General features: G+C 52.7%; 1 protein-coding gene across 4 annotated transcripts; it reads left to right on the top strand.

Annotated features, from left to right (window-relative positions):
• The first annotated feature begins 150 nt into the window (after positions 1-150).
• NCF1 (neutrophil cytosolic factor 1) lies at positions 151-14635 on the top strand. Of its 4 annotated transcripts, none has more exons than XM_060123153.1 (11): positions 151-249; positions 4597-4677; positions 7477-7552; positions 7704-7869; positions 8904-8959; positions 10374-10496; positions 10999-11106; positions 11954-12071; positions 13381-13485; positions 14032-14177; positions 14371-14635. In XM_060123153.1, the coding sequence occupies exons 1-11, from the start codon at positions 178-180 to the stop codon at positions 14496-14498; spliced, it is 1179 nt and encodes a 392-aa protein (XP_059979136.1). In that variant the 5' UTR covers positions 151-177; the 3' UTR covers positions 14499-14635. The 4 variants fall into 4 exon arrangements, with proteins under 4 accessions (XP_059979136.1, XP_059979135.1, XP_059979137.1 ...); XM_060123152.1 differs by having other exon boundaries at positions 14368-14635; XM_060123154.1 differs by lacking the exon at positions 10999-11106 and having other exon boundaries at positions 14368-14635.
• The last annotated feature ends 208 nt before the right edge of the window (positions 14636-14843 follow it).

The raw sequence follows: 14843 nt of genomic DNA, 5'->3' as shown, positions 1-14843 counted from the left end.
CCGCACCACGGGAACCCGAGGAAGCCCAGAAACTGAAAGAAGCAAAACCCTATCTGCACGTTCCCTGCCCCCTCCTGCCCGCGGCCCCGCCGCGACAGAGGCGACTTCCTTTTTCCAGCCTATTTAAGTCTCAGCCCGCAGCGCCCCGGAGAAGAGGGGGCCGCACGCAGCTCAGCCATGGGGGACCCCTTCATTCGCCACATCGCCCTCCTGGGCTTCGAGAAGCGCTACGTCCCCAGCCAGCACTACGTGAGTACCGGCCTGAGGCGCCCTGCGCGTGGGGACAGGACTGGCGGGGCGCAGGTGCCGGTCCCCGCGCAGCCCCGGGACTCCCGGCCCGAGACGCGGGCGGCCGAGGGGTGAGGGGGCGGGGCCGCGGCCAAGGCTCCCCGGTTCTGGGCCTCAGGCTGCCCGCCGGGGCCGCAGTCAATGTGCGCCCTTCAAAAGGTGCGCGCCGCCACCCGGGCTCTCGGTGCGAGGACAGCGGCTTGGCCCCCGGCCCCCGCCCGCCCACCCCACGCCCTGCTTCCCGCCGCAGCCCGGCGTCCCCTCTCCGCGCCCGGCGAGTGTCCCCGCGGCCCCTCTGGGAAGGGTCCTCGGGAGAGCGCCCTGGTGGCGATTAGTTACATTAGATTCGTGACCCCTCCTGTAGGGTGACACCACCACAGGGACCAGAGGAGTCCCCCCTCCTGCCCTGGGGGAGCTGGAGAAGTGCAGGCCCAGACATGGCCATCCCATCACGGGGTCCCCAAACCCAGAGGAAGGCCAGGGAGGGATCCAATTAGTAAATTGGCACTTGTAGTGTATGTGCCAAGACCCTGCTTTTTTAACTTTTAATTTTGAAATAATTTCAAATTTACAGAAATGTCCCCCAAAACACCAATAACTCCAATATTCCTTCACCCACATTTCCTCTCTCCTTCTCTCACTCTCTGTCTCTCCCCCTCCGTCCCTTTGTCCCTCCTGCTTTCTCTCTCTCTGAATATACATTTTCTGAATCATTTGAGAGTTATTTGGAGACACTGTGTTTCTTTACCTCTAAGTATTTATTACAGGTGTGTATTTCTTAAAATCAAGGACGTTCTTTTACATAACCAAAGGTGTCAAAATGAGGAAATTAACACTGATAAAACACTGTTATGCAACCCACAGACTTTATTCGGATTTTGCCAATTGTCCTCTTGTCCCTCCGTAGGAAAATTTTTTCAGGTCAAGGATCCAATCCAGGATCACACAAATTAAAACAAACGAACAAAAACTATCCAGGATCACCTGTTGCATCTGAGTTGTCATGTCTCTTTGGCGTCTTTAAATCCGGATCAGTCTTAATGGGTCTTTGTCCTTCTCAACTTTGACTTTTTGAAGAGTTGGGGCCAGTTATCTTGCAGAACACCCCTCGATTCGGGTGTGTCTGATACTTTGTTAGATCTTAGTAATGCAGGAACACCCCAGAAGTATTGATACGTTCTTTTCATGGATCGTATCAGGTGGCAGGTGATTTTGATTTGTTCCTTTATTGGTGATGTTAACTTTGATCACTGAGTCCTGGACGTGTCCTCCAAGTTTCTCTGCTGTAAAGTTACTCTTTTCCCCTTTGTAATTAATAACTAAACTATGGGGAGGTTATGTAAAGCTGTGTGAATATCCTGTGCCTTATAGTATCTGTATGACTCTTTCCTGAATCACATTACTATAATGATTGCCAAATAATGATTTTTAAACTCTATTGGTCCTTCTGCATTTATTAGTTAACATTTTCCTGTGTCTTCCCTTCTTCCTTATTTATGTCAGTATAGATCCATGGATTCCTGTTTTATTCAGTGAGTTATAATCCAATACCATCATTACTTATTTTGATGCTCAGAATGTCCCAGATTTGGTGACTGGAGCTCCTTCAGGCTGGCTTCTGTACTTTTTTTTTTTTTTAATATATCCTGTCATTCTTTTTTTTTGCGGCGGGGGCGGTGGGTGACAGGGTACCTGGGTACATTCTCATGGCACAAAGTGGGCCAGCTTAACTTGGACTTTCCCAGCCCTAGTCCTGGACTCAAGCATTTCACTAAAGAGCCCTGGTTCTTTTTAGTGGGAGTGATATTAGAACCCAAGATCTGGAAGCTAGGTGTGCTCATTGCCACCAACGTGTCATGGCTCATGACTGCCTTTCCAGTGGACAGACTGGAGGAAATAGCTATTTCATATCATCCGTGCTTCTCATCACTTTATGTATGTAGCTCCTTTTTCTCACTGCAGGAACCCTGGCTCCCAACGAGATCAGTATATTCACTCTTCTGCTCAATTCTAAAATACACATAAACTTGTTTCAGAATAATTACACCCACGCCACTATTAACAATAAACCTACTAACCTATTAAGTCAAATTTAAGTTTTCTTTGCAGTTCTTTTGGTCCTTTTGGACTGAGAATACTGAAAGTGCTGCAACTAAAAGCTACTTGGATTCTTTTCCATTTTCCTTTAATATTTAGGTTATTACCCATTTTATATATAGTTAAGTTCATTTGTTTCTGTTTGTTTCCAACTTTAAAGTTAAAAAAATCCTTGTTGATTTAATTTTACTTCTAAATATGTAAAATATTAGCAAGTTCACCCATTTAAAGTGCACTATGGCTTTGGGTATATTTAAAGTTCTTCAACTATCACAGCCATCTAATTTTTTAGAACATTTTTATCATCCCCGTTGGTAGCTATTCTTTTTATTCCCCAAGATTTTATTCTGAGAAACTTCAAATATACAGCAAAGTTGAAAAAAATTTTACAGCAAAACAAAACCAAACAAAAAACCCAACCAGGGACCTCCCTGGTGGTGCAGTAGTTAAGAATGTGCCTGCCAATGCAGGGGACACAGGTTCAAGCCCTGGTCCTGGAAGATCCCACATGCTGCAGAGCAACTAAGCCTGTGCACCACAACTAACTGAGCCTGCCCTCTAGAGCCCACAAGCCACAACTACTGAGCCCGTGTACTGCAACTACTGAAGCGTCTAGAGCCCATGCTCCGCAACAAGAGAAGCCACCGCAATGAGAAGCCTGTGCACTGCAACAAAGAGTAGCCCCCATGTGCCACAACTAGAGAAAACCTGTGCACAGCAACGAAGACTCAACGCAGCCAAAAATAAATAATTAATTAAAAAAAAAAAACCAAACCCAACCAGACATATGCTTACTATCTTGATTATACCATTAACATTTCCTATAGTACTTGCTTTATCATGTATGCCTCCATCCATCCATCCACCCATCAATCTATCTTATTTTTGGTGCATTTCAAGGCAAATTACAAACATCAGTACACTGTCCTAAATGTTGGGTTGGCCAAAAAGTTCATTCCGGTTTTTCCTTAAGACCTTACAGAAAAACCTGAACGAACTTTTTGGCCAACCCAGTACTTCAGCATGCGTATCACAACTAGAGTTCAGTATTTTTCTGTAGTTTTTTTTCTCTTTTGATGGAAAATTTATGTAAAATGAAACCCACAAATCTCAGAGATACATTTGCTGAGATCTGACAGTACATCTCCCTACGTAACCCAAACTCTCATCAAGACGTAGACTGTAAAAAATAATAAAAAGAAAAAGATGTAGACCGTGACCATCACCCCATCTCACACCCCAGTCATTCCTCCCCATCCCCAGGTTTCTTCCACCTTAACTTAGTTGTGCTTGCTCTAGAATGTCATAGATATGGAATCATATGTAGCCTTTCATGCCTGGCTTATTTCACTCAGCATAATTTAATGATTTTGAGATTCATCCACATGGTTGCACATAGCAGTAATTTGTTCTTTTTTGCGGCTGAGTGGTATTCTCCTAACTATTTTTGCAGGCCTATTTTTCCTTCCTGAGGTTTTTTGTTTTGTTCTTGTTTGTTTTTAAATAATGGCTTTTTTGAGATATAATTCCCATGCCATACGATTAACCTATGTGAATTGTACAATTCAGTGGTTTTTAGGATACTCACAGAGTTGCACAACCATCACTACAATTGATTTTAGAAGATTTTCTTCATCACCCATACCCGTTAGCAGTCAAACCTCAGCCCCCTTACCCCCAGCCCCGCCCAGCCCCTGGCAACCACTAATCTACTTTCTGTCTCAATAGATTTGTCTCTTTTGGACATTTTGTGTGTGTGTGTTTGTGTGGCCACATGCGTGGCTTGTGGGATCTCAGTTTTCCGACCAGGGACTGAACCTGGGACCTTGGCAGTGAAAGTGCAGAGTCCCGACCACTGAACCACCAGGGAACTCCCTGGACGTTTCATAGAAATGGAACCATACAACAGCTTACTGAGTTCTTGTGTTGTCTGAGGCCAGCCCTTTCTGTATCTTACCTTCTGTTAACTCTCATACCAGCCTTAGCAGTGAGGTCCTACTTTTACCTCCAGTTTACAGATGAATTTGAGTTAATTTGAGAGAAGTCATCCCTCTTGCCCTGGGGACCATGAACTTGCTGCTCTTTCTATGGCCCAGGTTACCCCAAAGAGCATTCTCCCTCCCACCCCCAGTCCTGTGGGCTTCCACCATGGGGTGGGGGGCTGTCCAGGCGCATGGCTGAACGAGATGCCCCACCTCTACCGCCCCCCAGGTCTACATGTTCCTGGTGAAATGGCAGGACCTGTCTGAGAAGGTGGTCTACCGGCGTTTCACTGAGATCTACGAATTCCATGTGAGTGCCCTGTGTTGGGGGTCCAGGGAGGGGATGCCACACCCAGTCCCAGCTCTGCCCTTTGGGGAGGGGAGCGGCCTAGGTGCTGACCGGGAGCTGAGGAACCCAGAGTCCCCCCGTCCCCTCCCAGCCCACAGATAAGGGGGCATTATTTTTTTTAACTTTAAAAAGCACTAAAGCAATTTTTATTTTGGTGAAATATACATAACATACATTTACCACTTTACCCATTTTAAGTGTACAAGCCAGTGGCATTAAGTACATTCACAATGTCACACAGCCAACACCACCACCCATTTCTGAATATGTCTGTCTTCCCAAACCAAAACTCTGCACCCATTCCACTGATCTCAAGGGGGCCGTCTCAAGGGCCCTGCTTGCTCTGTCCCTGCAGGGGACAGCCTGCCAGTGTCACCACCGCAGGTGTCATCCTAGGAGCTTGCTCTTTCACTCACCGTCACTGGCCTGATGAGGACCCCTGGTGGATTAGAAGGAGGGCGGATGATCCTGACACCCAAGAAACCGGGTCCTCTTGCCTTGTGGGTGCCTGTTATCACCAAGGTTTACATGAGAGAATCCCTCAGGGTTCCCAACACCAGTGGCTGGTTGGACAAAATTGGGGGTGGTCATCGGGGGTCACAGTGCACACAGTGCTGGGTCCTGGTCTAAGACAGGGTCATATGGATGGAGGGGCCACAAAAGCCAGATGGGTTCCCCCAGGGCCCACTCCACACGCAGGGCCCTCCTTAACCAGGGAAGGGGCTTCAGGAAGCGTGCAGGTTCCTGCACTTCTCTTGTGTGAATTATTTAAAGTGAAATGCAGATAAATGCAAAGAAAACTGTAACCAGCCTTGTACACCCAGCACCTGGAGTCACAGCTGATATCACTGTGATATCAGTGATAGCCGTTTGCTATAAGGCGTTTTTTTGTTTGTTTGTTTTAAAATTCATTTTATTTTTGGCTACGTTGGGTCTTCATTGCTTCGCGCAGGCTTTCTCTAGTTGTGGGAACGGGGTCTACTCTTCGTTGCAGTACGCAGGCTTCTCACTGCGGTGGCTTCTCGTTGCAGAGCACGGGCTCTAGGCACGTCAGCTCAGTAGTTGTGGCTCGAGGGCTTGAGAGCACAGGCTCAGTAGTTGTGGCACATGGGCTTAGTTGCTTCGCGGCTTGTGGGATCTTCCCAGACCAGGGCTCGAACCCGTGTCCCCTGCATTGGCAGGCGGGTTCTTAACCACTGTGCCACCAGGGAAGCCCTAAGGTGTTTTTAAGATAAGGTGTTTTTAAGATAAAGGAGATAAAACATTACAAAAGCAGTGGAAGTCGCCCTTCATCTCATATCCCGTCCCAGCTCCTACCCTGGGTGGCCACACACACGCACACGCACATGCACACGCACATGCACACACACACACGCACAGCACAGAAACAACATGCAGTAGTGTGGAGCCTGCATTTTCTGTAGCGCATATAAATGCCATCAGTGTGTTTTTTGCCTCTTTCTCAATCTTATTACTGTCACTAGGTTAGTTTTTTTTTTTTTTTTTTTTTTTTGCTGTACGCGGGCTTCTCACTGTTGCGGCCCCGCCCGCTGCGGAGCACAGGCTCCGGACGCGCAGGCTCAGCGGCCATGATTCACGGGCCCAGCGGCTCTGCTGCATGTGGGATCTTCCCGGACCAGGGCACGAACCCGTGTCCCCTGCATCAGCAGGCGGACTCTCTACCACTGCGCCACCAGGGAAGCCCACTAGGTTACATTTTTTGAGACTAGTCCATGCTGATACTTTGTGGGGCTTCATCTCACCTCTTTAAACTGTTCTGGGTTATTCCATTGTAGGATTCGCTTCTTTTATTAATTGGTCGACTCATTCATTCATCCAACCACTATTTATTGAGCACCAACTAAGTACCAGGCACTTTCTACTTAGTGAGAAGGAAATGCTGCTGAAAGGCATAAAAGACAGATGCAAATCCTTGCCCACCCTAGTAGACCTTATGTTCTAGTGGAGGAGTCAGGATAACAGACAAACAAAAAAATAAGTAACTTATATAGTACGTTAGATGGTCCTTAGAATTACAGAGAAAAATAAAGCAGGGAGGGGAGGTGGGAAGGGTGGGACAAGGAAGGACAGTTGTCAGGGAGGAGGCCTCACTGAAGTGGGAGATATCTGAGCAAGGACTTGAAGAAGGAGAAAGAGAGAGAGAGACTGAGCTATGGATCTGTGTGGGGGAAGAATGGGAATCGCACATGCAAAGGCCCTGGGGCAGGAGTGGGTCTGGAGCATTCAAGGGTGGCTGGAGCAGAGTGAACAGCGGGAGAGTGGGGCAGGAGAGGTGAGCAAGGCAGGCAGAGGCAGGTCACATGGTGCCTTGTAGACCAATGCGGAGCCTTTGGCTTCCATTCTGAGTGAGCTGAGAGGCAGGGAGGGTTCTGAGCAGAGGAGGGACAGGATGCAACTTAGGTTTGCAGAGGATCCCTCTGGATGCTGGATTGAGGACAGACAAGGGAGGGGGAGGGGTGAGTGACCTAAGAAGGTTATAATAACCAGACCCGGTGGAAGCTCAGACCAGGGTGGTGGCAGCAAGTGTAGTGAGAAGAATCAGATTCTGAATAGATTTGGGGAGCAGAACCGACAGAATTTGCTGATGGATTGGATGTGAGGTGGAAGAGAAAGAAGAATCCAGGATGCCACCAGGAGCTTCTAAGCTGAGCAATTGGAAGGGTATTTAGGTCATGTCCAATTTTGTGTTTTACAGTGCTGTAATAAAACAGATTCCTTCACATCTGCTTTTCTGTCTAGAAAATCTTAAAGGAGATGTTTCCTATCGAGGCAGGGGACATCAACTCAGAGAACAGGATCATACCCCACCTGCCAGGTGAGGAGCAGGCCTGAGTCACCTGGGCAGGCTCACCTGTCCCAGCTCCCCTCACCTGCCCTCCAATTGCCCCTTCCACTCCCACCCTCTCCGGACTTGACCTTTCGAGTGTGCTCACTGGTCCTCTGGTGCCCCTCCCTGGTCCGCCCAGCCCCGCGGTGGTTTGATGGGCAGCGGGTGGCCGAGAGCCGCCAGGGCACCCTCACCGAGTACTGCAACTCACTCATGAACCTGCCTGTCAAGATCTCCCGCTGCCCCCACCTCCTCAACTTCTTCAAGGTGCGCCCTGACGACCTCAAGCTCCCCACGGACAGCCAGTGAGTGGCGGGAGGAGGAAAGGTGGTGGTCAGACCCTTGCCTGGAGCGGGTGGGACTATCCCCATGTTACACAGGAGGAGCCTGAGGCTCAGAGAGGGGAAGTGACTTGCCCAAAGTCACACAGCAGGGAAAGCCAAGGAGGCAGGATTCCAACTCTGGACACCCCCAGCATCCCTGCCAAGTTTCTACCTGGACCCCTCTGAGCCTCAGGGTGCTGGGGGCCGGGGGGGAGGCACTGTGGGCTGGGGGTCTAAGGTCCTAAGTCCTTGTCCTGACTCTGAGGCTGCCTGGCCGTGGGACCTGGAGCCTTCTGAAAGCAGCTTCCCCTTCTGTGACCGGGTGGTGAGGGCCAGATGCAGTAGTGGGTGCTGGGAAGAGTGCTTACAAACTGTGAAGTGTGGAGCCCCCGAGAGGACGTGGGGGGCCGGTGGCCTCTGTTCCTTCCTGAGCCTGTCTCAGGCCCCTGCCTATCCTTTGTCACCTCATTCTCTGCCTGCCCTTGCCCCAGGGATCTCCTGTGCTCAGGGCCCTGCGTGGACAGCATCGGAGATGCTGATGAGATCTCGCGGGAATGTGCTGCGGAAGGTCCTTCTCTCTGTCCCCCTCTGGTACTGAGTGCTGGGGGAGGCCTGGAGGACAGGGCTGCTGTAGAGACAGCAGGGCTCCAGCCAGTGCTTCTGGACCCTTGAACACATCCCCGGTCCTGGGCGGGGCAGTTCCCACTGGCCCTGGGGTTAGGGGCGCCCACTCCTGTTGGCTTCCCTCTCGAGGCTCCAGCAGAAGGGAGCTGGCCCACGAACCTTCTCCTTTGGGTCTGCAGGAGGCTGGGGCCCCTCCTCGGGCTGGCTGAGCAGAGCCTGTCCTCCTCAAAGCCCTGTCCTTCTAGTCCAGTTGCTACCTTCTCTCTGCGGCGGCCCCCATTTCCCACGTTCCTTCTGGGAACTTTCTTGGCAAGCTCTTCCATAGGTCTGCCCGGAGCATGCTGTTCTCCAGGGGAAGCTGAGCGTCTAACCCAGACTGTTCTCTGATGCAGGGTGAAAAAGCCAGAGACATACCTGATGCCCAGAGATGGCAAGAGTAATGCTGCAGGTGAGAGGCCGGGGTCAGCCAAGTGAGGGTCACCCTAAGGGACTGCTGACACCATCAGGGACCCTGAGCTCGGTGTGTGCAGGGAAAAGAGCAGGAGTTGAGAGCAGCTGTGAAGGGTCTTGGTGGCTGCACTGAAGTGTTGGGGTCTTTGAGGGTCACTGGTCAGTGAAGGGGGCTCACCTCCATGGCTGCAGCGCCCAGCACAGACCCTGGCTCCCAAGAGCCTAGAGGATGTTCTGGCTGAATGAATGAACAGATTTAGGGGCAGAAGTGGCTTTTAGGGGTGACTCAGGGGCATGACAGTATCTAGTCTTTATTGCACGATAATTATTAATAACATTACCTAACATTTATCGAGCACATACCCTGTGCCAGGCGCTATTTTAAATGTTTTCCATGTATTAACTCATGTAATCATCTCTATAATAGTATGAAATAGGTACAACTGTGCTATTATCCCCATTTTGCAACTGGACAACACTGAGGCTTGATTTAAGTTGAGATTCTTGACAAGGGACACACAGCTACTAAATGTGGAGCACGATTTCAGCCAGTCGGTGGGACACACGGTCAAGTACTCTGGGCTACTCAAAGTGTGGTCCAGTGACCAGCAGTGTCTTAGGTCAGGCTGCTATAACAAAGTGTCATAGAGTGAGTGGCTTAAATAGGAGAAATGAATTTTCTCATAGTTCTGGAGGCTGGAAGGCTGAGATCAAGTTGTGGGTAGGTTTGGGTTCCTCTGAGGCCTCTCTCCTTGGCTTGCAGACGGCTGCCTTGTTGCGTTGTCCTCACATGGCCTTTCCTCTGTGCATGCAGCTCCCTGGTGTCTTTTCCTCTTCCTATAAGGACACCAGTCCTATTGGATCAGGGTCCCACCCTTATGACCTCATTTAACCTTAATCACCTCCTTGAAGGTTTTATCTCCAAATACACTCATATTCTAAGGTACTGGGGGTTAGGGCTTCAACATATGAATTTGGGGGTGGGGGACACAATTCAGCCCATAACAGGCGGCAGCAGTACTGCCTGGGGGCTGGTTAGACATGTAGCCCCTCAGGTCCCACCAGAGGCCTGTGGAATCAGCACCTGTGTTTCCGCAAGATCCCCGGGTGATTTGTGTGCACCTTGAAGCTGAGAAGGGCTGCTCGCTACCCACATCAAATGAGAAAGAGACCGTGTGTAAAGTGTGTGACCAGTGTCTGGAACACACTGGGTGCTCAATAAGTGCAGGGCTGCGAAGACTAGCTTGTCTTTGCTGCTTTCCAGTATACAGGGCGCATCTACTCCTGGCCTGTCCGGAGCTGGGTGGGGACGGGATGCCAGTGCCTGTTCAGGTGGCCTACACAGGGCCCACAGGGGAGAGCCAGGACGAGGCGCCAACAATGTCCACTCACCCTGCCCTCCCTCTACCCAGACATCACGGGCCCCATCATCCTGCAGACGTACCGCGCCATCGCTGACTATGAGAAGAGCTCAGGCTCCGAGATGGCTCTGGCCACAGGCGACGTGGTGGATGTCGTGGAGAAGAGCCAGAGTGGTCAGCCTCCCCGCCCAGCCTGGACCGCCCTCCCCTGGTGCCTGGGCCCATGGCTACAGGCCCCCACCAAGGCTCTGCCCCCCAGGCAGCCCCAGGCCTCCTCCCCGCCTGGCCCACCGGGGGGCTCTGGCTCCTTCAGGGGCCCTGACTGTTCTCCCCACACTGTGGGTCACCCTCTCTCTGAGAGTGTGCCCCAGGGCAGCTCTGGGGATCTGCACACATTCTGGGCTGTGACTGTGCGTCTCTGGGGGTTATATCCGGGTGGACAGGTGAACTTCTCACCATGTGTGTGATGTGGGTTCTGAGCTGTAGTTCTGTGACCCTGTGGGTACTGGTGTGTGTGATTTTGGTGTAGAGTGTGGTGAAGGTGACATTTCTGGATCTGAGTGTTGGACACCTGTGTGTCTGTGTCTGAGTGCTCTCACCCACCCCTACCCCCCGCCGATGGCTGAGGGAGGCTCCCAGGCCCGCCCAGACCTACCGCCCCGTATCCCTGGCACAGGCTGGTGGTTCTGCCAAATGAAGACAAAGCGCGGCTGGGTCCCGGCGTCCTACTTGGAGCCCCTGGACAGTCCCGATGAGGCAGAAGACCCAGAACCCAACTATGAAGGTGCCCCTCCCCTCCTTGGCCTCAGGGGTGGGAGAGAGGGGCAGGATTGAAGAGCCAGAAGTGACTGCTTTGGGGTCAGACATGACTGTGGGCTGGGCAGGAGGGAAGGCAGGGCTGAGACCCTAGGTTGGGTCTAGGTGGGGTAGGAGGTGGTGCCCTTGGTCAGGACAGGGGGAACCAGGAGGTAAAATAGAGGTGAGGGGGATAAGGTCAGCCTGGGACACAGTGTGGCAGCCAGCCTGGGGCTGGGTCCAGTGGGAAGCTGCATGATGAGCCAAACTGAGGCTCAGGAAGGAGGGCTGCCTGGAGGTGGGGGCATTATGGCTGACTAGAATGGAAAAACTGGCAGCCCCTGGGCTGGATGGGTCCCACGTGGGGTTTGAAAAAATTTAGTATTGGTTGCCCGTAATTTGCAATAGAAAGATCTTACAATTTTATATGGATTTATGACTCCTCTTTAAAAATTGGGAAAGGCGTGTGTATTGGGCCTGCAGCCCCACGTGCCAATAGTGGACTGGAGTTGAGTAGCTCAGGTGCCACTGGATGGGTGCTCTACCTCTGCACTTTCTGCCTAGCCACTCCTCGTGTGCAGGTGCCTGGCCAGGTCTCTGCAGTCATGGGTGCTCCTGGCCTCTGGTGTGGGTGATGGTGGGTAGGAGCGGGCGAGCTCCCCTGGGTAGAGTAGGCAGAGGGCACAAGTCCAGAGTGTCTCCACGAGGAGGGGGGAGGGCTGGAGGAGAGAGGTCCTGGGCTCCAGCTGGAGGAAGCCCCAGGCCCAGAGAGGAGGGGCGGGGTGGCGAGCCCTGTGCTGGTGGGGGGCTTCACACTCTGCCCCTCCTCTCTCCAGGTGAGCCCTACATCACCATCGAAGCCTACACTGCCCTATTGGAGGATGAGATATCTTTGGAGCAGGGCGAAACCATCGAGGTCATTCATAAGCTCCTGGATGGCTGGTGGGTCATCAGGTAGGAGAGCTGTGCCCTCCCTCCCACTGCACCTGCCCTGAGAGTCAGCCTGGCCTGGGGTTGGGCCTGCGTAGGCTCAGTGCCGACTTGACTGTGTGACTCTGGGTAGGCCACTGCCTCTCTCTGGGCTGTTTCCATTTTGGAAGCAGACTCGTGATAATCCCAGCCTGCCCGTGTCTCAGGGTTCAGTGTCCTTGTCTGAGTGGGCACACCTTTCCTTTGTGACTTGGGGTCACGTCCCCTGACCAGTCCATCTATTCATTCTCCAGCAACACAATTAATTGTATTAATTATATTTGATAGCTGCTAGAGCAGACCCTGTCATCCCTTTTCCTTTTAAAATCCTTCATTGCAATTTCCATCTGTTTATTCCTCCAAGTGAACGTAGGAATACTAACTTGTTTTCCTGGTTCTGGGGAAAGCAGAATCCCAGGGTCTTGCACACGATTTCAGAGCCCTGAGTCATAGGGCCCATCCATGACCCCAGTGAGCTTGTGGCCACAACACCCCCCCATCAGCGTGGCCCTTGGCTGGGGACTTTGAGGCAGGATTTCTCAACCTTTTATTTTTAAAATTTTATTGGCATATAGTTGCTTTACAGTGTTGTGTTAGTTTCTGCTGTACAGCAAAGTGAATTAGTTTTTTGACCCAAACTCAGTTAACCCCCATTATGCAGCCCTGAGACAATGTTTGTGAGTCTCCCACCAGCCAAGAAGAATCAGAGTTTTACAGAGTGAGGTTTGTATTATGCAAAGGCTGTTGTTTTTTTACTACCAAATGCAGTAGTGAGAATGGAAAGAAAAAGCTTCTCAACAAATGGTGCTGGAACAACTGGATATCCCTATGGGGGGAAAAAAATGAACCTAGATCCCTGCCTCACACCATACACCTTTATTTGGAACATTTCACAGATTTTACCAAGCACAAAACCCAAAACTAAGAAGCTTTTGGAAGAAAGCATAAGGGAACTTGGTGACCTGAGGGTACGCAGAAGTTTCTTAGGACACAGAAGGCAATCACCATGAAAGAAAAAACTGACAAATACAATATTGCAGATGTTTTGTAGCAAACACCTGTCCCTGGGGAGATGGATCTGCTAACTTCCTCCCCCTTCCAGGGTCACAACTGGGAAGGCCTGTGTGGCATTGATGAGGAAACTGAGGCACACAGGTGCAGGGTCTGGTGTTGGCTGCCATGTTTGCAACCTCCCAGCTGCCTTGACCCCCAACTGTTTAGAGGGAGCCTTGACCCCATGTCTGAGGCCCCGCCCCTGCAGCTGCTCAGGCCTCAAGGGCTGCCTCTGTTGCAGGAAAGAAGATGTCACAGGTTACTTCCCATCCATGTACCTGCAACAGGCAGGGCAGGACGCAGACCAGGCCCAAAGCCGGATCAAGAGGGGAGCGCCGCCCCGCAGGTGAGCAAGAGCCCCCGGGGCGGGGCTGAGGAGGGTATACCACGGCTTCCGTCTGTCTGTCCAGGCCCTGGATAGGCAGTGCTGGGGCAGGGGAGATGGTGCAGGGGCGCTCAGCCTGGCGGGGTAGGCAGCACCCTCACTGGATGGAGGCCCCCGCCCACACTCTGGGGCTGGCACGGGGGCGGTGGGAAAGCAGCGGTGTGAGACGGAGGTGGCGGCTCCGATGCCTAGAGTCCTCGGGATGGCCCGTGAGGGCTGCGGCAGTTCGGAGGGCTTTCCTGGGGAGGGGGTAGGCTGGAGACTGGTGAGGGGTGTGGGAAATGGGCCTGGGCTCTGAGTCAGGGCAGGGGTCCGCGTCGGTGAGGGACAGTCGCCTTCATGCCCCGCCCAGGCTGTGCTGGACCCCCCCACCCCGCCTCCTTCCCACTCTCAACCTCCCCGGGCTAGTCTTTGGACTCCAGGGGCCATGAGAGTCCCCTCGGGCAGGGACGCAGGAAGGGCAGGGACGTGGAGCGCTGACCAAAGCCCCTGTCCTGCTGTGCCCAGGTCGTCCATCCGCAACGCGCACAGCATCCACCAACGGTCACGGAATCGCCTCAGCCAGGACACCTATCGGCGCAACAGTGTCCGTTTTTTGCAGCAGCGCCCCCGCGGGGCGCGGCCGGGGCCCCAGAGCCCAGGGAGCGTGCTGAGTGAGTGAGGGCGGGGGCCTGGGGGCAGGGCCTGAGTCTGGGGGCGGGCCCCGGGGCGGGCCGGAGGTGAGGAGGGATGTGGCCAGCATCGAGGGTGATGAGAGGCGGGGCCTTGAGGGGTGGGGCCTGAAAAGTGAAGAGAGGCGGGGCCGAGCAGGCGGGGCGGGCCTCAGCTGGCGCTGTCCTCCAGCAGAGGAGGAGGAATCGCTCAAGACCGAGCGCCCCAAGCCGCAGCCGGCCGTGCCCCCGAGGCCCAGCGCAGACCTCATCCTGCACCGCTGCAGCGAGAGCACCAAGCGGAAGCTGGCCTCCGCCGTCTGAGGCCGCCCCCACATGTCGCTCTTCCCACCTCCAGCCCCTATCCCTGTATATACATGTATAGAGCCTGAGGTTTGGCGGCAGACGGCAGCCCTTGGCCCCGCCCCACCTAGCTATTCGCCACCCTTAATAAATGTTGCTTGGAGTGGACTGATGGTTTGCAAAGTCGCGCTGCGGGCTGCGCAACACCCTTGGTATTTCTAGAAATAGGACTGAAGGCTGTGAGCTCTATTGGGGGAAGGTGCAAGAACTGAGGTCCGGTTGCATACTTTACTGGCCTTGCCCAAGTCCAAGTTTGCACAAGGCCAAGTGCAAGAGGAAACCCCAGTCCCCTCTGACTGTTTGTCT

This window comes from Lagenorhynchus albirostris, chromosome 15 (genome assembly GCF_949774975.1).
Source record: "Lagenorhynchus albirostris chromosome 15, mLagAlb1.1, whole genome shotgun sequence".
Taxonomy (NCBI): domain Eukaryota; kingdom Metazoa; phylum Chordata; class Mammalia; order Artiodactyla; family Delphinidae; genus Lagenorhynchus; species Lagenorhynchus albirostris.
Note: the sequence above shows the minus strand (reverse complement) of the source record. Positions and strands in the feature narration are given on the sequence as shown.